Here is a 25,000-nt window from a genome sequence, read left to right as displayed (position 1 = left end):
TTAAGATTGCATTTTTATCTTTTCAAAAGTTTAAACGTCCCGGCTGAAATTTTAGCCACTCGCATTCATCTTAACAAAGTCTCCAAGCTGGACTTTGTTAAGAAATGAGATAAAGAAATGCGCAGTTGAAACTAAAAGATTTTTTAAAAATGGATTTAACGTTTTACAATCCCTCGTAAAAACCGATCGGCAAATCGTAGTTAGCGTCTTTTGAGAAAATTCCTTCCCCATAAAATTGTTTTCTTTTTTTAGTATGAACGCTACAAAAAATTTGCTGCAGAAGATTTTGTTCTTCGAAATGGAGGTATACTCTGTCCTGGGGAGGGCTGTGGAAATGGTATACTTTTGGATCATGAGTACAGAAAAGTAGTTTGTTATAAGTCAAGAGGAGGTTGCGGGGTAATTAATCTTCTTGGTTTTTAATTGTCATAATATTTATGCTTACTATGCTTATTATGCTTATTATGAATAAATTTGTGTTCTGCAAAGTAAAGACACTTCACTTTATCTAAAAATAACACAAAAAATCTTTTTGTCAACTAGCTCGTCTTTTGTCGACTTTGTCTTCTTCCTTACCACGATGGCGAATGTACAAATTTAGCACAAGATGCTATTACAAGGGATAGTATCGTAAGTTTTAAGTGTCACATGCCACATGGCGCTAATAGTTAAGCATTGTGTAAAAGCTATAAGATTTCCTTATTATTTTTTTAAATCTGATTTTTATTCTTTAATTTTGACAACGTTCAAAAAAAAGAGATTTTTTGTCATAAAAAATTACTTTAAAAAAAAACAATCGAACATAAAATCTTTTTTATTCAAGGATTATAAAATCAATTACACTGATGCTTTACAAGCAAAATGGAGAGACGAGATTAAATGTCGTGATACTATAGCTTTAACTACTAAGCCTTGTCCTAGGTGTCATACCCGAATAGAGAAAAGCGGTAAGAAGCTATAATTTTAAGTGTCATATTGAGCACCCCTGTTTACTTAAATGATCAAGATTTCATTTTTCTAGGTGGGTGTAATCATATGCATTGTCCGCGCTGTGATTTTCAATGGTGTTGGTTGTGTTTGGTGGAGTGGGGGAGAAATTGCGAAGCTGATCATTGGTTTAGAGTTGGTTGATGTCGCTGGTCTATCTGTTCTAGATGAATAATTTCAGTCTTTTGGTACGCCATATGAAAAAAAGAATCATGAAGTCTAAAAGTCATTCTTCGAAGTTAGATTTAAAAGAATATCGTTTTAGGAATTTTTTTAGAAAACTTCAATTTTGATTCAGTCATAAAGCAGAACTGTTCGCTGTTTTTATAGAAAAGCCATATTGTGTAAGGGATGAATTTTCGAGCGAAAAGAAAACAATAGTGCAATTTAAAAGCTAGTACTTTCATTAGCAAAATAACACGTGATAAAAAATGAAAAAAAAATTTAAACGTTTCAAAATATTTTTTGGTTTTTACAACAATATTCTTAAGACTTTTATAAAACCGCCTTTTATTTGCAAAAATAAGCGTCGATGCGCCGTGGCATGCTTGCAATTGATTTTTTACTTTTACAAAAGATCCTGATAGTCTTCTACTGAAGAACGCGCTTATTGATTATAATTTCATTTCCAATCTTTCGCTTTATAAGCTCTCACATGTTTTTGATGGGGTTAAGATCAGTTGAGTTACCTGGCCATGGCAATACTTCAGTTTTTTTTCTTTCTCAAGTAAATCAAGACAATTTTTTATGTATGCAGGGTTCCCACTCCTCCTTATAAACCTTAAATATCCTTAATAAAAAAAAACTCATTAAAAGTCCTTAAATAACCTTAAAAAAAGTTCAAATTTAACTGCTGTCCTTAATTTCTCTTTATTTTCTCACATTATCTTCAAGGAAATTTTATTAAAGTATATGGATTATACTTATCAATAGAGAAGCAAGTAGTTACTTCTTTGATGATTTGAAATCCTACACCTATATATATATATATATATATATATATATATATATATATATATATATATACACATACCCAGTTGGCACAAGACGTGTTTTAAACGTCTAAAATATGTATTAAAACGTTTTAATACGTGTTTTAGATGCTTTCAACGCGTCTTGTGCCCACTGGGTATATATATATATATATATATATATATATATATATATATATATATATAAGGGTGCATCACAAAACAACAATTTAAAAAAATTGATTTTGTCTGACACCTAATTGTGTTCTATATATTAAAAAAACACTGACAATATTTTTTAGAGGTCCCCCAACACCCTTGAATATTTGACCGGTCCCTAATAATTTCAAAAAAATTGCTTTTCAAAAGTAGTTCATGTTGGGTCTCAAATTAAGTAATATTTTATAAAAATTTAAAAAATAATCATCATTTTATTAAAAAAAATTCACATTAGACTTTACTGCAATAAATATGACATTTTTAAAGGAAAAATGAAAAAGGTGCATTTTTTGTAGTTTTATATATACATAGCAGTGAAATAAAAATGTGTTTTTTTTTTAAATGATTTTTTTTGAAATTTTTTTAAAATTTTGCTTAATTTGAGACCCAACACGACCTACTTTTGAAAAACTATATATTTTTTAATTATTAGGGACTGGTCAAATATTCAAGGGTGTTGGGGGACCTCTAAAAATATTTCTTATTCTTAAGTTTTTGAAAGTCATTGTTTTTTTAATATATAGAACACAATTAGGTGTCAGACAAAATCAATATTTTTAAATTGTTATTTTGTGATGCACCCTAATATATATAAATATATATTTATATATAGAGAAAGCCCACTTTCTCCTTTTTTTTTAAAGCACCTGTTTGATTGAAATTATTTTGAAAACTGTTTAATTTTTTCAATTTTTTATTAGTGCTAATTAATAAGTAAAGTCTTTACTATTTAATTGACATGTTGTTTCCTTAAAATTTACTTTGTACTACTAAATATATATAATTTTAAAACATCTACTTTATAATTTTCATTTTTTTAATGTTGGCCAAAAGTTGAGGCTTGCTGCTTTATTTGATAATTTTCTTTTATAATTTTGCTTTTATTTTCATCAGCATTTACTAACTCTAAACTTTTGTTATTGTTGTTTGAAATATTACTAACAAAAACTTAAATTAAAACAAGTAATAAAAAAAGTTACAAAATGAGCTATAAAAAAATACAGCATGAAACTCCAAAATTACGGTTGACAATCTATGAAAAAACATGTTACGAATCTATTTTTCTTTGAGACCAAAGACTATCTCATCGTCAAAAAAACAATTTGAAAAAAAGTTAACTATTGCATATTCAATTTTACATTAAAGCGAACCAAGAAAAGTAGTAGCACATGTATGCATTTTGGCCTGCATGAACTATACAGAAGTTGTATGCTATCAATTATTTGAAGGTCAAATTAATTTTGATAAGTATATTGAAATTTTAGAATATTGATAATACCTTTCTTTGTGGTCCTCTGATGGTTCAAAACACGTAAGTTCAAAGAAGCGCTTATTCGTTGAGTTCAAAAAAAGACTGTTTCCAAGAAATAACGTTGCACCATCTTGTATAAATAAAAGATTCATTATATTTTTTGATTAATATGCAATTTGGAAAAGCAACTGACGTCCACAGGAATCAGTTTCTTTATACTGCCCCTGTCTCAACCCTTCTCCTATCCTACAAATGATGGACCACATCATTACTGAAAGTGAATACTTGACTGTTTTCGAAATACAGTTAGGATGAAATTTTGTGTTTGTTCTACGAAAGAAAAATGAAAAAATGGGCTGTTTTGTCTATCATTACTTGAAAGATTGACTCGTCCGAAAAGCAAATCTGAAAAAATGCTTATTTTATGTGACAGGAACCTTTCTAAATAAATCATGTATAAGAGTGAATAAAAATATTTTCAAATATTACCTCTTCCCAAGTCTCAACAGACCAATAACAGTGATTCATGAAAAAAAGTTAGTTTTGGTTTCTTGGATGGATGATGACAAATTTAGCCTTTCTTCTATCAGTCTTCTGGGAATAGTCTGGTCTAAGCAACAACACCAGCGTCATGGATAATCATATTCAATGCTCTTTGTGGTTTTTTTTTATACTTGATGCAGATATTCCGGATGATAAGGTCAGCTCTTGTATTGTTTTTGTTTTGAAGGTGGTCTCTTTGGACCTAACTCCTGTCCAGTATCATTTTTTTCTCACTCGCATTAACGGTTTGGTGAGAACCTTTACAATTGGTACAATTTTCCGCTGAGAATATTGTATATTCTGTAGAAGAAAACTCACATCTCTAATTATTTTGGAGCTGTATCAAATCTTTCCTTAAAGCTGAGGACTTATGTTTAGAATTTAAAAAAATGGGTGGACTTAGGTAACTTAACATAAGCATAGAACCTTTTATTTAAAGAAAAGCAGTTACTGATTAACTATGTGTTTACATAGTTCAAACGTTAAGCTTTACATTAAAATACATTAAAATTTAACAAATATATTAACCTCAAATCGTCACAAACCTATCGGATTGACTATGACAGGTGATATACATAAATACAATATCGATTCGTTACTCTGTTTGATACTGGTGTTCTACGAAAAATTATCTTCAGCCGAACAATTTAACTTTAACTACAAAAAATAAACTACAAATTAAGTTAAAATAGGACATTTTTTTTTGAAAGACGACTCAAACCTGATGTCATCAATGTAAAGAGTTATGATTAAACAAAACAACTCCGAGTTTCAACCAAAGATCACCGCTCTATTATTGTTATCAAAAAAGTAATAAAATGTTAAAATATTTTTTGGAGTCAATGTTCACCAGTTAAACCCTATTAAACGCTAATTCCATAATTATGTAACCCCCCCCCCCCCCCCCGTTATATTACCATTAATCCAAATTCTAAGAAAAATTCTAATCTAAATTCTATTGGAAGGTTTCGATTCGATTGCGCAGGACAACAATAAAACGTTTCTGTTGATGAAATTTTTTTTTAGACATTTTCATCTAATAATTACAAAAAGGTAATCGTATCATTTTGGTTTAAACCAAATGTATACGATGACTTCTTCAAACAGACACAAGTCCATACATGATCCTAGTTTATTCTGATTTCAGATTTGAATTCAGTGTATATAAATTATGTAAGAGCAAGTATCAAAATTAATCCAGAACTTTCTTTAGTGTGGCGTGAACTCTATAAACGATCATTACACCAGAGGAAAATCGCGGTAAAAATATGAAACCCTCTTAAAAGAATTGCAAAAACCTTGGCATCAAAATACCACATACATTTATTGATAGCCTACCAATAGAAATCTAGTATTTAGCTCTTGTTATAATTTTCATTAAAGCATGTTGCGCTTTTTTGTCTTTTTTACAGTGATTTTGTTCATCCGTTCTCTATTTACGTAAATAGAAAATTTTTTTAGTATTAAGATTGATGATTGTTGTTATGAATTACAACAACCATCAATCTTAGGCGTCTGATAATCTTTTACATGAAAATCAATTTTTATTCAAAATAAAAATGGACAGTATAAAGACAAACTTGATTTAAAACTATTGCATATTAAGGATTTTTTTTAACAAGTCTGCACTGTACTCAAACGAACAGAAGCTGAAAAACGCATTGCATTATACTTAGACCTATGCAGAACAAAATGCTTAATAACTCACAACTCTTTTTTTTTTTTTAAATTCTCTTAATATTTTTTTTTTTTAAATTCTCCATTAAGTTATTATTAATCGAGAAAAATTCCTTCCCATATCTACTTCCAGGTAAAAACTAATTTCATCAGCATTTTTATCTGGTAATCATACATTTTTTGGACTTACCAGGCTAAATCTTGTTAAAAGCAAGAGGACTTTTTCAATGAGAAAGATAGCATTTCAGCCATGCCCACTATTCTTAAGGGTGGACAGGATTCAAACGCTATTTACGTTTTATTATGTTACTCCGGAGCTCAATAAGACTCCATGCATAATACATCGTATTGGTACATGTTGGGAATTTATTCAATCGTGAAAAACCATAAATATTAAATACCCCTATTTCATCGACAAAGTTTTATGAAAACCTCAAATTCGGTTCTCGTCAACTTCAATGACGATTGATTATGACGTTATTTCTTGGAAACAGTCTTTTTTTGAACTCAACGAATAAGCGCGTCTTTGAACTTACGTGTTTTGAACCATCAGAGGACCACAAAGAAATTTATAAATCACTAAATTATTCTCGCAATTTATACTAATAAGTTCCAAAAATAATTTTAATTTAAAATATTTAAACAATATATAAATCAAAGCAATTGTTGTCATTAAAAATTAAACTTTATGAATTCCGTACTTAAATGATAAATCGTGTCTAAGTAAATCATGCAATTTTAATGAGCCTTGTTTTCCTACAAAAAGTAACGTGTTAATTGGCAAATTTGTGTAAAACGTTGGAAAGAAACAGTTTGTCAGTGCTTTAAAATTCATAAAAAAACTCGACTTGATACAAATACTAATTGACCGCAGAATCTTTGATAAAAAACAAGATAATAATAAGGATGTCATCGTCGGGCCAATCAGAAGGGAAAGATACTTTTATGCAACGCATTAAAACAAAGATGAGTTCGAACGAGTTAAACACAGCACTTTTAAAAGAAGATCATTTTGAAATAGAAGAAATTGTAGAAATAGATGAAAACGAAAACAGTGATGTAATAGCAAAATCTACAACCGACAGCCACAATCAAATAGCAAACTCTACAACCAAAAGCCGCGATCAAAAAATAAATTCTACAACCAAAGTCGAACAGTCTAAAGGGACTTACCAAAATCTTTATTTGCTTGTCGCTCTAATTGACTTGGAATTCTCTCCTTCGGTTTATGAATCATTAGGGAATACAATATATTTGAAGAAAATTTGTGAAAATCTAACTCAACAACAGAGGCGCCATCTTTATGATTTGTGCTGAGTTTAACTAACTGATCTTAGTTAAACTTTATCGCACGTCTTTAACACTACGGAAAACATACAAACGATTTGATTTCAATGCATTTATGAACATAGAAAGAAATAAAATTTGTTAACTCTGGTCGTTGTTTTCGTTCTGCGTGGCTCCCATTCTCTATTTTCATGTACCTTGCTCTCAATTCCTTTAATCGGTCTCGACTTCTTATCGCAAAAGATTCTTCTTACGACAAAAGACGCGATTCGATTGTTCTTTTTACGTAGTGCCAGTACTCTTTCCGTATTACATCGACATCCTCTGCAAGTTTTGTACACAACTAAAAAGAAAAACTTTTAAAAGAATTCGAGAAGAACTTGTACTAATATTTTTGAACAGTATAAGGTGTACCATATATATAGGTGTGTAAGTCTCAACTTATTTATTAATATTTATTTATTATTACTTTAAACTGTTTGGAATGGGTAATAATTGTTCCGTTAGAATGTAAAGCGAAAATATTAATCTGTGAGAAATACACCTCGGCTTATGATTTTGGTTTGAAAACATTAAACAGCTTATTTCAGTTGAAAATAGGGAGTCGACTTATATACCAGTAAATACGATAGCTAATTTTAAAAGAAGTAAAATATTTAGACCGTTCTTGCTACACAACTCAACAATATGGTTGATTAGTGTAGCAATTGCTCTTTGATCGAGTTTTTTTTTTTTTGGAGGATGGGGAAGGGTGGGGGAAGAAGGGGGAGGAAGGGAAGGGGGTAGTTCTTAATTTTTAAAATATTTTAAAACTGAAAACTCCTAAAATTAAAAAACTCAAAACGAAAACCTGCAAGTTCAGAATGAAACGAATAAATAAAAATTGCACAAATGTAATATAAAGATAAACATTTAAACTTCGGCGAGTGAAATTGATGTGTTTCCTATGTAATTAAATTGACATCAAGAGTGTGGGCTTCTAAACTCACAGTCCTGAGAGTCTGTTTTTTCTGGTTTGACACCTTACATTTTTTGGTTGATCTTTTCTTGTACAAGCTTTTTGTGCATAGGTAAAAGTTAAAAACAATCCAAACAAAAATAATCTAAACAATTGTTAATTTTTCTTGACCAAGACTCGGACATTGGCAATATATCATAGAATATAAGAAATAATATATTTAACAAATCAAAATCATGCATTAAAAAAAAAAAAAACTAAATAAAAAATAATCCATATCTAAAATGTACCTCAACTGCACGCAAACCATTATTTTTCCCTGTTGATGGATCATGTTCAATAGACTCTTCATAAAAATCAACCAAGATGGAGAGGAGATAAGGTGAGTCACAACCTTCCTTTAACATGATTTCAAATTCATCATGCAAAGCGGAAAACTTGTAAAGACCACCAGCTGCAGTTAGCACACTATGCATGAAATTAAATTTACAAAATATTTAAATATACATATAGACATTTCCATGTAAAAATTTTTTAGAATGCGCGATTGTTTTCTTAAAACTCAACATATTGTAACAGCTTTTATACTATAGAAACCTTCATTCAGTAATTTGTTCTTTCAACTTGATCATTTGTATTTTTGTCTCATTTACTCTCAAACTCATTCCTTCCAAAACTATAGCAAACATTTTTGGTTTTATTTTTACCCAAAATTATTGTATAAAAATCACTTTGAATTATTGTGTATAGAGATATTATGGATTTCATTGAAATTTATAATATCTCTATAGTATATTTTTATAGCACAGAGTTGCCTTAAAAAGTTATGAGATGAGTAAGTAAAGTAGTTAAACCCAAAAAACTAATTGAGTCCAGCAAAAAAAATAATCGAGTTAGACAAATAAGCAACTATGGCTGGAAATGACTCAAATATGCAAAAAAAGTTGAAGGAATATGGAAGCTACAATCTGTTGATATCTCTGAAAAAATGTTATAGAAAAATTATGGAATATTTATAATAATTTATCATATTGTGAAAAATTCTCAAGAAATGCAATTCCTCTACACTATTCCAAATTTTTCTGCTAAGTTCTACCATGTTTGCTGTAACATGTTTAAGCTTAAATTAAAAAGGTATTCTAATCAACTACAGTTTTAATAGTGTATAAGTAAAAAGTTAAAGCCATTTAGAATAGATCAAAAATGTGACCTCAACTTACACACTGAGTGCACATAAAAGTCCAGTTGATACATCTTACTGATTTATATAAGCCAATGTTACATAATGTGTTATATAAATCAACATACATAATGACTTACATTCCAAGTCAAAACTTTATGGATCTTTTTATTACATTCTTCAAATAAAAAAATTTTTTAACTTAAAATGAAAAAAGAAAAACTTTTTAGCTAAATTACTTTTACATTATTTAAATAAAATAGTTAACAGGTGAAAAACCAAGTCAATTTTTATTTACTTGCCACATTCAAAAGAGCTTTGAACAAAAGTTACAGTTTAACATCAAAACAACTTTCCAAAGAGAGGTGTTTTCTTGATGTCAATCAAAATATGTTCTGTTGAAACTGCTGGTTTCCATATATTAATCTCCTTTTTGGTGATGAAAGCAATGCCAAGGAGGAATTATTATTATTATCCGAAAATACTCACGATTAGTGAAAAGTTATTATATCTGTTTTTTCATTACAGAGATACATTTCTTATTACAGAGATTCATTTCTTATTACAGAGATACATTTCTTATTACAGAGATTCATTTCTTATTACAGAGATACATTTCTTATTACAGAGATTCATTTCTTATTACAGAGATACATTTCTTATTACAGAGATTCATTTCTTATTACAGAGATACATTTCTTATTACAGAGATACATTTCTTATTACAGAGATACATTTCTTATTACAGAGATACATTTCTTATTACAGAGATACATTTCTTATTACAGAGATTCATTTCTTATTACAGAGATTCATTTCTTATTACAGAGATACATTTCTTATTACAGAGATTCATTTCTTATTACAGAGATACATTTCTTATTACAGAGATACATTTCTTATTACAGAGATTCATTTCTTATTACAGAGATACATTTCTTATTACAGAGATACATTTCTTATTACAGAGATACATTTCTTATTACAGAGATACATTTCTTATTACAGAGATACATTTCTTATTACAGAGATACATTTCTTATTACAGAGATACATTTCTTATTACAGAGATACATTTCTTATTACAGAGATACATTTCTTATTACAGAGATACATTTCTTATTACAGAGATACATTTCTTATTACAGAGATACATTTCTTATTACAGAGATACATTTCTTATTACAGAGATACATTTCTTATTACAGAGATACATTTCTTATTACAGAGATACATTTCTTATTACAGAGATACATTTCTTATTACAGAGATACATTTCTTATTACAGAGATACATTTCTTATTACAGAGATACATTTCTTATTACAGAGATACATTTCTTATTACAGAGATACATTTCTTATTACAGAGATACATTTCTTATTACAGAGATACATTTCTTATTACAGAGATACATTTCTTATTACAGAGATACATTTCTTATTACAGAGATACATTTCTTATTACAGAGATACATTTCTTATTACAGAGATACATTTCTTATTACAGAGATACATTTCTTATTACAGAGATACATTTCTTATTACAGAGATACATTTCTTATTACAGAGATTCATTTCTTATTACAGAGATACATTTCTTATTACAGAGATACATTTCTTATTACAGAGATACATTTCTTATTACAGAGATACATTTCTTATTACAGAGATACATTTCTTATTACAGAGATTCATTTCTTATTACAGAGATTCATTTCTTATTACAGAGATACATTTCTTATTACAGAGATACATTTCTTATTACAGAGATTTTTTTCCCTCTCTAGAAAATGTTTTCTAAATAGGAACTTTCGAACTCAAAGTGGCGTTTAGAGGAACATAATAACTTGACAGCTGGAAAGAATTTTCAATTTAAAAAAAAGCCTGTTTGATATTGGGAAAAAAACAGAACAAAATAGTTGTACTAATGCTGAAATAAAAGCAAGCTGACTGTGGAAAACCATGTGAGTGATAAGTGACTTGAAGTAAAAAAGTAAAGAGTTGAATTAAAGGGCTTAGAAAAACAGATTTGAGAGAAACAAGAAAATTCTTTTCAATAAAAAGCAAAATAACATAATACAGCAAAAAACATTAACAGCTTTAGTGGTGAATGGTCTAGGTTTTCAAAATTTATACAACACAAATCATTTGGTCTTACACAGAAAAACAAGAATATCACAAAAATAGGAAGAAGAATCATAATACTCCAATCTTTTATTATAAAAAGAAAAAGACAGACAAAAGAGTTAAGTTTTGTAAACACTGATAGCATGGATGAAACCAATTTTTAGGTTGACAAGCCAGCCTAAAAAGTTAATATTAAAGAAGAAAAAAACTGTATGGCAAAAACTACTGGACCTTTTTTGAACAGTATAGCAGCTCACATGCACAAAAACGTTTAAATGGACAAACAAGATACTAAATCGAAGGTTAGGATCATCATCCTGATGTACTATCTTGCTAAAAAACTAATTTGAATGAGTCCATAAAATCAATGAAAAAATGGACATACTGAATTCTCTTAGGGGAGGAAACTTTTACATTTGATGATACCATGAGAGCAACATCTTTATCACCATTTACTTATAGGGTAAAAGAGGCATGGACTGAACTGAACATGGATAATTATTATCTAAAGAAATTACAACAATGTCACTTTTAAAATGTTTTACATTTAATATGCTTGATGGCACAGAGGATGACGCCATTTAGGAGGATGAAAATACTTTTTCTTTTGACAATAGGCACAGTAATGTTGTAAACTATTCAGTAATAAAACAATCAAATATTGTGCAAGCAAGTGGATAAATATTCTGTTGGTGAAAATAGTGTCAAGCACAATTTCAATTGCTTTTAAAGCAAAAAAAATATGTACAAAAATTTTTGACAGTTTCTAAATATTTTATTACTAAAAATACAAGAAATTTAGTTTTTTCATTTTTATAAAATTCCTTAAGAATGTAAGACGAAAATATTAACCTACAGAAAACACATTTGACTTTACATGGATTACAAAATAAAAACTCTTTTCAGTTAAAAATAGGAGGTCAATTTATACATCAGTGTATGCTGTAAATGAAAAAACCTGATACTTAAATATAAGTAAATAAATAATTTAATACCCCTTTAGGTAGTTCCATGAACTTTCATTATTTGGTACTTTCTTTATCCACTCAACTGTAAAACTGCAATTAAAACTTATCTGATTAGCATAATATAAAAGATCATAGATTTAATTTTGTATAAATATAATTTTAAAAGTATGTAATTTAACATAAAAGATCATAGCAATATGAAATGATGTAATAATCAATTGTTATAAATTCAGAATTGCAAAGTAGATTATCTTAGGATTTTTTTTGTTATTTACTTTAAGTACTAACCTAACTTCTTTTTCTACAACACTATCAATAAATCCAGTTGTGTTTACATAAGCATAGTATCGCTGGTTCCATGCTGAATTGTTTCTGCAATCTTGAACAATAAAGTCTGTTGTAAAATTCACCTCATCTTTCCAAAGGTTAAAATGATTTAATATCAGTTGCCTGTGTTGCCAACAATGATAATTTTTACTGTCTCTGAGAAGCATCTCTGATGTAAAAGAAAGCTCCTTTGATGCATCATTCAACCATTGCACAACTATGCCTCTGTGATACCTTAGAATCATATCAGTTTTTAAACAATTCAACAAAGCGGCCATTCCCAAAATATAAAACAATTTAATCATCTAAATATTATTTAAAAAATTGATTTTGTGTGTGACAATTTTGAGTATTTTATGACCTTTTTGAAATAGACAAAAGCCTTTTGATCAACATGATTATTTTTTTATTGCTCTTTCTAACCAAATTATTTTGCAATCGTTTCACTTAACATTAATTCCATTAACATAAACTGAGATCATTATTTGTAATATTTATTAATAAACCAACAAAAAAATTCTAATTCTAATTTTATTATTCAGTAAATTTCAGTAATATTAACCAATTTATTTTTAAAAGGGCATAAAATCTTTTACTAATGGAAAAAAAGGTTCTAATTTTTCCTAGAAACATTAATTTTAACTTGATTCAATGCATGTAGCCTGATTAATCAAAGAAAAGCTTACCACACTTGATAGTTCTTTGGTTGTTTGCGTATAATACCAGTTATGTAATTGAGCTCTTCATGAAGATCTTTGTTTAAAGCTTTAAGCAGAAGTCTGCGATAGTTCCTTTAACAAAATACCAAATAAATGAAGTCATAAAATTTTTACAAAGAGGTTTTGAAGAAAAAATGAACTCTATTTTGAGAAAATTAATGTGGTTAACACCTTAAAAATCTTTAAAAACACCTACAAAAATTTATGCATAAAAAATTGATTACTTTCCACACAAAAATTGTTTAATTCTAAAATAAGTCAGCATGCTAGGATTTTATAAAAATCAGAAATTAAAATAGGACATTCAAAAAGAAATGCTAAGATGTCAGCTAAAACTAGTTACATGTTAAAAGACTGGTTATAAGCATTCATATAGAATAGCTTCACAGACAACAATGAATATTATCAATGTGTACAAAGACACCTACCAAACAGTGTAATTAGCAGCATTAAGAGCGATTGCATCAGTAACAAGCTCAAGTGCCCTTTCACTCATCTCATTGGCTTTCAGTACAGCACGAAAATAATCATAGACATCTTTGACTAAAGGGGTTTTTTTTTAAAAAGAAAAAAAGAAAAAAAAAAACAAAAAAACAGTAACACTACATAGATAAAATAAATGAGCAACATAAATAATCTTACTTTTAGAAACATAAACAAACTAGATTTATGATAATTCAGTTAATTGCTAATCATGTTTACAATTATATTATACTATACATAAATACATAAATACATAAATACATACATACATACATACATACATACATACATACATACATACATACATACATACATACATACATACATACATACATACATACATACATACATACATACATACATTATATAGCTAAAATTAATGTTTTAAAAAAAGGTCTTCCTAATTAAAATATGAGATGTTAAATCTGAACTCACATTTAGGAGAATAAGCAATTGCAACTATTGGATTTGGACCATCATCTTGAGGAATTGGAATAACATTATTCCACTCTTCACGATCTTTATATAACACCCAATCTTCATCTTCACCACTTTCTGAAGATGACATTTTTCTTATTCAAAAAAATTATAACATAAAATTCAGTGACAAGTGTTATATACACACACACACACACACACACACACACACACACACACACACACACACACACACACACACACATATATATATGCAGTGGTGATCACAGAGGTAGTACACTTAACATTTTCATCATTAGAGTTATTATAATTTCTTTCTTTATCATGGGAATTTTAAAAAAAGCAGTAATATTATTAAACTATCATTATTAAAAAGTTTACGAAATACAACCAAAAATTGTGATCATAGAAATAGCTTCAAACAAAAAAATAGTGTCGTATAAAGGCTTACATCAACACATTAAAACTAACATTAATATTTTGTTTTGTAGCCCTTATTCTTTATTATTTCAACACATCTTGATGACATACTGTTAACAAGCCTTTGACATCGTTTGACAGTAGTAGCATTCCAGACTATTTAAATTTCCCTCCAAAACTCATTAAATATAGAGGATTGTTTGTCACGTAAAGCCACCCCAGTATCTTTCCATAACTTTTCGATCGGATTCAGATCGGAACTTAGTGATGGCAATTCTGAAACGTTAGTTTCATTTTCCTCAAGTCAAGGTTTTACAGATCATGCATATGCTTTGGGTTGTTGTCTTGCATTAACATCCAAGTAGCAGGTAGATTAATCATCAGCATACGGCTCCATTAGGTTTTTTAAAATATCTTTGTATATGTATTGATCCGAATTTCCTTTAATTTTGACCAGCGGACCAATACCATGCTAGAACATAGCTCCACAAACCTTACCGTGCTTCACAGTCTTGAGAGTGTACAATTGGTTGCTTTGTTGCTTCATAGCACACCTGACATATACTCTCCCATTAGACTGGAAGCGATTAAACTTGGAATCATCAGTCCATAAAACGAACATTTTTGCTAACTTAAATCGATTTCGTTTTGAAATAAAGGTTTTTTTTCCTCTGCTATACAGCTTTGAAGGCCGGCTCCTAAACGACGACGAGCGGTTGGGGCTTACAAAACAATAATACTGTTCCTCAATGTTGGTTATTTTATCAAAAATTAAAAAGAGGTCTTTGTTTCAGTTCTCTTAAAAATTTTATTGAAAAACTCCAATTTTTAATAACGAATAGGATTCTCCACAACCATGTGCTATTTCAACGAGTATGTCCCTCATAACGAAATTTGAAGATAAATTTTTTTACAGTCACATTGCTGTATTTACGTCTAAACCATAATGCAAGTTTCAACTTGTAATTTTTAATAGGAAATGCCATTAAAAAGAAAATATCATGGGGTGTGGTATCTATGATTCTCTCTGTGTGTATATGTATTTTATACGTACATGCGTATATATATTATATATCCAATATGTGTCTCTATCAGTATTATATATCCAATATTTTAATAATATATATCCAAATATTTATATTTAGATATATATTAATAAAGAATTGCCCAATCTTTCAAAAAAGTATCTATAATCAAAAATGTATTAATTTATATTAAAAAAATTAAGAACAGAATTAGCTGACAATTATTTATTATTGTATGTGAACATTTACAATTACATATACAAATATTTGCAACAATCTATAGGTATTATATAGGACATTCCAGGACATTTTATATCCTATTAAATGAATATTATCAATTATCTTTACATTAAATTTATTCATATTGATTGAATTATAGAATAGAATATTATATAAGTATAAAATAATAAATCATAATTTTCTCTTATTTAAAATTAAATTCAAACCATTAATATAAATTTTTTTTTTGCATAAAAAATCTTATACTACTTCAATATTATTAGTAATTTTTTAACTTGATTTAGAAAAAAATCCAGGACATTTTTGAAAAAAATTTAACTTTCCAGGACACTTGTAAAAATCCAGGACATTCCAGGATTGTGGCCACCATGTGTTAACCAAATAAGCTTTTCATAATACTTTTTTTTTTTTTTACGATTAACATTTTCTTTTTGAGAATAACTAAGAAACTGATATAGCATCAATCATTATGCTCAAAATAACATCAATCATTATGCTCAAAAATTTTCATAAAAGACATAATGTAAACCCAACTTTATGTAAAAAATAACTTGCAAATACAAACAGATCAATAACGCATACTGAACAGCAATTCTTACAGTTCAAATATCGAAACAGTCTTCATGGTATTTTTTCTTTATTTGAATGTCAAGATTAATATTTTTTTAAAAAGATTCGTATTATTGACATCTGCGTTTTAGTTTTAAGCGCTAATACTTATAAAATAAACCAATAAATAAAATTAGCAAAGAAAATAAAAATTTTTATCAAAAGAAAATAACACAAACTTTTGTTTACAAATCTATATTTTTTAAAATTTATTTTACAGATGCTTTATTATACACATCAAATTTAAAACTTTACCGTAAATTTCAAACATTTAAGTAAACAGTTCAATAAAATTTGCAACACAAACATCGAAGCCTTTTATAAAATATGTTTAAAAATACAAAATTTTTAAAACAAAAATTTTTTTTTTTTTTTAAAAGCTAAAGAAAATTTACAGAGAGAAAAAATAAGTTGAAAATTTTTATATGATGCAATATTTGATCTACGCAACTGACTGCAGAAGACCTATGGAATACAAGAACTTTGTTGTTCGTTAGATATCAACGTCTCATGTATTTTTGATAAAACTAGAAGCAGTTTTTCCAACATAGTTACAACATTAGTATCAGTGATTATAGAATTTCTTAGAATAATTTCAAAACATGACTTCAAAGCATTAATTTCCAGTCCCTCAAGCCGCTTCGCTTTTTTCGTCATGAGAATAGCGTCTTTAAATGTTGACGATAACTGATTGTAAATGATACAAGACAACTTCATTAACTCTGTGGTATCAGTTTCACCAGAGGTTTTTAAACAAAGTTCGTTAGAAGAAAAATTTCTTTTTAGTAGGTTTTTAAGGCAGGTGATGAGTTGTAAATTTCCGCTGAGGACATCGAGTTTTAATTTTAGATATTTCAAGGAATGATGCTGCTGTAATAAATAATCATATAATGCAGCGCTTTCTACAATGACTTGAAGAACTTGTAGTGGAAAATGTTCAGCAGAAAGAACTTGATGAACTTTCTTGTAATGAAGTTCAGCCAGAGAACGGAAATTCTTTTTATCAGAATCAGAAATCTAATTAAGAGACAATTAATTATTTATTTCAAATATAGTACCCTAGTAAGATTCAATATATTTTGCACCTCAAACCTGTAACATTTTAAAAATCAATACTTTACTATGTACATAAATGTGTATGTATATATGTATGTATACGTAATACATACATACATACATACATACATACATACATACATACATACATACATACATACATACATACATACATACATACATACATACATACATACATACATACATACATACATACATACAGTAGGTAGGTAGGTACACCTACCTACCTAGGTGTAAAAAAAAGCATTTCACAAATGTTACATCATGTATATTGATAACAAACATTTGGTCAAGGACTTAAAATGATAACAAATTTACTTAAAAAGAATTTTTTATGTCATAGAGCATTGTACCAAAATATCTATAGTTTGATGACGGTTCCAGCTGAGCCTGTGTAGAACTTAAACAATTTTACACAGGCTCAACTGGAAACTCCAACATCTCTTCTGATTTAAGTGTAGACTTAAAGCTGTGAAGATAATTCAAAACAGAGCAATCGAAATAGGAACTTTAATTCATTTACAGGGAATGATAAACTGGATCACTTAACCAAAATAGTTCACTTAATGACAGGCTCCTGAGTTTAAGTTTTTTAAACACACCTGGTTTCTAAGTATATGATGGTAAAGAGAACCAAGTCTATGGTGAATAGCTCCAACACGCATCAAAACTTGATTTTTATCAGAGGATCCAGCAAGTAAAGGCTCAGAAAACTGTAGTGCTTTCATAAAAGCACTTGAAACATCCTTGATAACCTAAATGAAAACATTTATAACATTACAAAAAATTCATAAACCCAAAAATGGCAAAAAAAATATCATTTATAAAATTCTAATATGTAACAAACCCTAGTAGTATATATATAGTATAGTAAATGAGTTTGTGCTGAGTTTACCTTCATTTAATAGTGGATATTTGTACTTGAATTAGAAAAGATTTTCAATATCAGATTGGGAAAGAGAAGCCTCAGGGCTCAAATTAATAATCAAAATTCTTGATTACATTTTTCGTGTAGACAATAAGTTTTTTCTTCAACTTCAATTTTTTATTTACTTTTATAATTATTTTTTTTTTCATTTAGTATTACTGCTTCAGCTATTCTTTTATTTTCAAAACAGGTACATTAGAATACTTGTTATATTATTTGTGTAACATTCTATATAAGCAAATATAACTATAAAAAGCCATTTAAAAGACATATTTTGTACATATTTTTACCTCCCTCCCATATATAAAGTAGGAATTTGGTAATAAAAATATGGGAAAGTTTTTTGCAATTTCTTACATTACTTTGAGCCCTGAACCTTCACTCTCTACAGGGTGCATCAAATTTATCTGCTCTTAAAAAGAGTTTGATCCGCTCTTGAAAAAATTTTCAAGATAATCCAAAACAAACTTTTTTTGAAAATAATGTTTACTGAATATATAACATAACAAAAAATTTAAATCTCAGAGATATTTCCATTCGCTTCATGGCATATAGAGTAAGTTCATGTTGTTACACATGTAGGAGACATCTAGATTGACCCGTTTGATCAATACTGTCTTTAATAAGTTGATCTATTTGTGTGGTTTTTAACTGAATTTTGCCTCAATAATTTGCCTTAATGTTCTGTACTAAATAATCTGTTAGATTAAGATCCAAACTTGAGGGAGGCCAATCTTTAAAAACAATGATGTCTGGGATGTTCTGGGCACAACAATCTTTAACAAAGCAAGTTTTGTGACCCAAAGTGTCATCCTGCTGAAAAAATAACTGACGATGTCCAAAATATGATTGGACCCAAGGTAAAATATTAGTTTTTAAGATATTTAGATATCTGTTTAAAAAATTAAAACTTCTGATGCTGTAATTTTGACTCACCCTGTACATCCCTCCTGCCCCTTGATATCCCTTGATAATAGCACCTTTTTAATTTTAATGAAAGTTATAATATTAACAAACAAAACAACTATTTGCAAATGGTAAAATAAAAATAATTAAATAATGATAAAAAGATGCACATGATGATTTACATTAAGTTTCACACCATTTAAGATTTCTCACATTTCAAACTTATAAAAGCAGGAAAAAAGCAAAAAAAAAGTGAAAAAAATGTACATTTTCTTCAGCATTTGTAGTTAAAGGAGCATGATCTTGTATTAGACACCCCATGGTGAAGTAGCAGCCAGATAGTTCAAGAGATATATTTTCCCAGATTATTGGTGAATATTCTTTATTCTGTAAAACTGACAGTGCTTTGTTGTAGTATTCAAATGTCTTAAAGATAAAAAAAAAAAAAAAAAAAAAAAAAAAAAAATTATAATAAGACAAATCCCTTAAACATTTCCTATTTTAAGCAGATCAAAGAGATCCATAAAGTCAAATTTTAAAGTCAAATCAACTTTTTGAAAAAATTATGTTTTCTTGCTTATTACCTTTCCAAAGTATGTCTTTTCTTCTTGAGTAAACTGGCCTCTACGGTCATCTTGAGATTTTTTTAAAATGTTTCCATAGACTTTAGCACACAGATACATTAGCTTTCCACTATTTGAGTAGACCAAAGCCAAATTTTCCCTAAAAATCAATAATAATATTTTAAAAAATGTGTGCACATATATTTTGATAACTACTTTGCTTTACTAACAACAACTTTAAAGAGGTTACTTGTCATTAACAATCTCAAAAGCTTGAACTGATTGCTGAAAAAATAAGAGACTTTTCTTCCATAGTTGAATTTCAGAATCTGTAGGATAGCCATACAATTTTGCAATACCAGCAGCTTGGTTCATATACATTGCACCAAGCTCATTGCGAATATTTCCCAAACGCCTTGTCAGTTCTACTACCTAAAAATAATGAAAAACAGTTTACATACATACATACATACATACATACATACATACATACATACATACATACATACATACATACATACATACATACATACATACATGTATATACACAAACACACATATATGTACATATAAATACATATATATACTTAACATATTGGGTTGACCTATAAATCATTGCATTATTTTTGTTTGTGCAATTGAAAAGATTAAGTTTACTTAATTTAATTATTAAACTTGAAAGTTAGTTATTCAACATCATTTAAGAAGATGTAAGTATAATTATTTCAATAATTATTTCTTAATAATAGTCTAGCGTAGATACAAAATGGAAAATAAGAACAAATATATCAGACATTTTTTATATATTTACTTGTGCATCAATGGTATGCAAAGTGTGATTACCATTTATTTTTTCCTTCTAAAAAAAATTATATGGTAAAACTACTATAAAAATCTTGCTTTTATAGTCTACAAAGGAAAGAATTTTCTTTGAGCCAATATTGTCCATTTTCATTGGTCACCTAAAAAGGTAACTGAACAAAAAAAGGTCACCAAAAAAGGTCACCGAACAAAAAAAAGGTCACCAAACAAGATGGACAATATTAGCTCAGAGTGGTTTTTTTTTCATACAAAACAAAATCTTATGTTAGTTAATAAGATTTTGTTTTGTATGAATTGTGTTTTATTTGCATGGAAATAATTGCAATGACTGGGCCAACACCATAACATAATTTTAAAAATATAAAAATAACCTGGTTAACATTTTCGTTTTCAGTAGTTGCAAGATCCTTTGCACCTCTGCCTGCTTTCAAAAGAGCTTCTTCATACAACTCAGCAGACTGTACTAAAAGAAGTTCTTTTGTTAATTTAAAAGAATTTTGGATGGATTCTATATCAACTTTAGATTCCATATCTTTAGAAGCAGATTCCTCATAATTTACAACATTAAAAATCTTTAAATCATATTCATTCATTGCATGAAAGTCTTCCATCTCAGCAGAAGTGTTGATGTTGCTTTTTGACATAATTGTCAATATATCTGCATAAAACATTATTAATTTTACAAGACTGTTTAAAACTACTGACTTTTGTTGAATGCAAGAATAGCAACAAAATGATAACTTGATGCAGCGCAGCCCATGTCCAAACTTTCTTTTAGAAATATAAATATCAACTAGTGCTAGATAATTATAAATAGCCATTGTAAAAAGGTTATCTCTTACAGTAAGATCCTCTTTTAAAACTCTTGGTTGCTCAATTTCTTGCTTATTTTTAAATGGCTGCAAGTTCTGGTTAACTAAAGTTAATGGTTGTTCCTTGTTGTTTAACAATAATGGATTACCGGCATTACCTGAGGAAGGCAAAACATAGTTTGACATTTTTGACAAAAGAGCTAAAGAGTTTGCAATGTGAACTATTGCCTTCTTACACTTCATTTCTATAGATACTGGTGGTAAAGGCTCTGGTGGTAAGGTAGGTTTCTTTACCTTTGAAGAAACACACATTGTTTTCACAGAAATGGTTGAAATTGGTGATGAAGATATTGATGATGCTGTTTTTTCACTTTCACTTTCATCATCCTCAAAACTCAAATCAGAGTCTGAATCATCATGATTTTCTTTATTTTTAAGTAAGCTATTAGTGTATAATTGGGATAATAAACAACCTGCATCAAAAGATAAGGTAGGTTCATCTTCATCACTAATCAAACAAATGCAGTTTTCTAGCATGCGAACAAGTTTTACTGCATTTTTATCATCAAGATCATGGGAATTATACATATTGCGAGCAATCCTATAGAGTAACATTGCAACTGAGACTTTAAAAGGATCCTTATGTCCTTCACCAGTCCCAATAGAGGTTAAGTCATATAACTTCACCACATCATCCTTTCTGCTTTTAAACAACCAATATGTATGTCCTTCTTTTGTGCAGTTTGACTTCAGGAAAGACAAAATATTTTGAGCTACATCACAAATTACTTTTGGAGAAAAGCTGCTACCTTCTAAGTTAGGCAGTTCAGAAGTTTTGAATTGTTCATACTTTTGCACAATACCATTTAAGTGGTAACACATAATAAGTTCAGGGACATTACACATCAGATTGTCAAGCCAGTAATCAATTCCAGTCAAAACACTTATGGGTTTAGATGATTCACTGAAAAATGTAAAAATTTTAATTTTAACTTCACTGTAAAAGAGTTACTTTTAGAACATGCTTAGTATAGAAACATATATTGTTTTTCACAAAAATGGTTGAAATTGGTGATGCAGTAGATATTAAGAAAAAATTTAAAAAATAAATAAGATAAAAAGATTACAATTTAAAGTTTTCAGCAGTAGTTAGTTACTTTTTATTTGAATTTGATTTTAAACTTTTTGGCAAAAAATTTTTTCAAAATATTTTTCTTCTCTTCAACCTTTCAGAATTGTCGAACCATTCTTGAACCTATAATTTATACCAGCAACTGCAAAACCAGGGTAATACAAAAAAAATTTATTGTATAACTTGTAAACTACAATAATTGGAGACTTCACATTTCATATACATTTTGCTGTATGAAGAAAAAGATTTAAACCACACAAATAATGAGAGTAACAGCTGCATTTGCACTCCTTGGTATTAAGTTAGGGGGGGGGCTATTTCTTTGTTGAAAGTTAAGTGTATGAAATTCAAAAGATTGTATCTTCTTTTAAACTTATTTGAGCAAACTTATGTTTTGTCATCACAACCCAATTTTAAAAAAATAAGAGGAAAAAGATTTAAAAGTTAATTCAAAAAGAAAAATAATTTTGGCACAAAGTAATCAGGTGAATGGTTTGAGAAATACGTGTAGCACATTTTGTTTTTATAAAAAACAATACAGTTAGCGGGTGATAAGTTATCCAACAAAATAAAAACTTTAATATCTTATTTATAAGTAAAGAAAAAAAACTATTATGATTTGTTGCAGACAGCCAACCTCCCAAATAAATCCTTTGAGCCAAATGTCCCCAAAAGTACTCCATAAATTGTGCTTGAGGTATTTTTAGTGGTTTGGATTTATCAACATAACTGTTTTATTTTAAGAGTCTTTAGAGTAATGAAAAATTGAAAAATCTGGTTAAAATAAATAATTAAAGTCACTATGATACTTATGAATGAGTGGAAGAAGTCATTTTTTTAGACATTTTTTAATATAGATTGATGCATTAATTGCTACACCCTTGAAAGTATGAGACAAAAGCTTGGGCATACCAAGGTCAGATATGGCTACAAAGTGAACCTTTTCTTTAACAGTATCCAGAATTTCCAGGCATGTTATTACCTTCAAAACAAAAGTATTTTTCATTGCCAATGAGCAGAAGTAGTTTTGTGTTATAGAGCTGGTTAACAAGTTTTTTTCATTTCTTTACTTTTATCTGTTGCTCAATAGCATAGATTATAGATTTTTTTTAATTAGCTAGAAAAATTAAATTAAGATTTGTACAAAACTTATGCACCGCCCATTATTTTGCTTTAAAATCTTAGACAAAATTACAATATTAAGCAAATGTAAAAAAGAAACTTTTAATTTTTAGATATTTTCTAATAAATAAGATAAAATATTTAAGTCTAGAACTTTTGTCTGCTATTTTTTTTTTTACTTTGAATGAAGTACATGATCATAACATAGTCATTAGATTTGTAATAACAGAACTTTAGGTAAATTACTAAAAAAAATTATATTTACTAAGACTTACTGTAGCCTTAAACTGACTGCTGGGTATTTCCCTCCACCGAATATTGGAAGATCAGATCCCACAAGCATTGTTATGTCTTCAAAATTCCACAGTATATCTCTCTGAAAACTAGAAGTAAGGTTTTTTGCACAGTTGTCTGTTACAGATTGCAGTTGTTTATCAGCAACTCCATCACTTACAGCTTTACTTTCACTGATACTGTAATACATAAACTTTGATCGCATTATTTCTAAATGACTTAGTTCTTTATTGCGCTTTTTAGGGAATAATTCTGTTTTCTGTGTTTCAGCACTATACAAATCATGTAGCCAATTCCAAGGTTTGTTATTTTCTCCACCAATATGTGAATGCAAAAGAGTAGGTATGTCAAAATCATTAAGAAGTAAAGCTCTTCCGATGCGATGAACTGACATGCTAATTTGAGAAGAACTAAATGGGATTTTAAGAAGTTTTTTAATGTGCTCTGCAGCTGAGACAACATCAACTTCCTCCATGTACTCAGGATACTTTTCTGCCATAATCAAACTAAAATTATAATCAAAGCAAAATAAAAAATCGTAATTAAGTCACCTGCAATTATTTCTGCAAGGATAACTCTGAAATTTCATTTTATTGAATATAACAGAATATAATAAAATATAAAAAATTGGTAACCTGGTACAGTCAAATGTTTTCCGTTTTTTAGCAGAAAAACTTGAAAACTTTCCAGCTAGATTGTCATTTAACCAGTTTGATGGAGGCAAATTAAGATCAGTGAACTAAAATATATACTTGTGTAAACACTTATGTACATACGTACGTACGTATGTATACATACATACATACATACATACATACATACATACATACATACATACATACATACATACATACATACATACATACATACATACATACATACATACAGTACTGTGAATATGTTTTAGCCCACT

The 25,000-nt window shown here is 28.6% G+C and overlaps 3 protein-coding genes across 3 annotated transcripts in view; 1 reads left to right on the top strand and 2 right to left on the bottom strand.

Moving 5' to 3' along the window:
* LOC145186283 (E3 ubiquitin-protein ligase parkin-like) overlaps positions 1-1,380 on the top strand; it is a 5,385-nt gene extending 4,005 nt beyond the window's left edge. The window contains exons 8-11 of the mRNA XM_090076108.1: positions 253-399; positions 544-630; positions 824-947; positions 1,022-1,380. Of these exons, the coding sequence (XP_089932234.1) occupies positions 253-399; positions 544-630; positions 824-947; positions 1,022-1,131 (468 nt within the window). The 3' untranslated portion in view covers positions 1,132-1,380. The remainder of the gene's footprint in view (positions 1-252; positions 400-543; positions 631-823; positions 948-1,021) is intronic.
* A 5,653-nt stretch (positions 1,381-7,033) lies between these two features.
* On the bottom strand, positions 7,034-14,365 carry LOC145186661 (protein farnesyltransferase/geranylgeranyltransferase type-1 subunit alpha-like). The gene is made up of 7 exons (XM_090076106.1): positions 14,135-14,365; positions 13,645-13,759; positions 13,184-13,288; positions 12,459-12,731; positions 12,198-12,260; positions 8,185-8,362; positions 7,034-7,279 (listed from the first exon to the last, which is right to left on the bottom strand). Exons 1-7 carry the CDS (start codon positions 14,265-14,267, stop codon positions 7,187-7,189), a joined length of 960 nt encoding a protein of 319 aa, XP_089932232.1. The 5' UTR covers positions 14,268-14,365; the 3' UTR covers positions 7,034-7,186.
* Positions 14,366-16,610: 2,245 nt separating this feature from the next.
* LOC145186848 (erythroid differentiation-related factor 1-like) lies at positions 16,611-24,826 on the bottom strand (the record flags this gene model as incomplete). Its single annotated transcript, XM_090076109.1, has 8 exons — positions 16,611-17,448; positions 18,111-18,263; positions 19,610-19,768; positions 19,927-20,065; positions 20,156-20,337; positions 21,099-22,503; positions 24,069-24,593; positions 24,723-24,826. Coding segments are annotated over 8 exons (3,219 nt in total), but the record flags the coding sequence as incomplete, so codon positions are not given.
* Positions 24,827-25,000: the final 174 nt, after the last annotated feature.

This window comes from Hydra viridissima, unplaced genomic scaffold (assembly GCF_058129835.1).
Source record: "Hydra viridissima isolate aposymbiotic clone 2 unplaced genomic scaffold, HvirCarnegie_v1 scaffold_128, whole genome shotgun sequence".
In the NCBI taxonomy this organism is placed as follows: Eukaryota; Metazoa; Cnidaria; class Hydrozoa; order Anthoathecata; family Hydridae; genus Hydra; species Hydra viridissima.
This window is presented reverse-complemented; position numbering and strand designations above follow the sequence as displayed.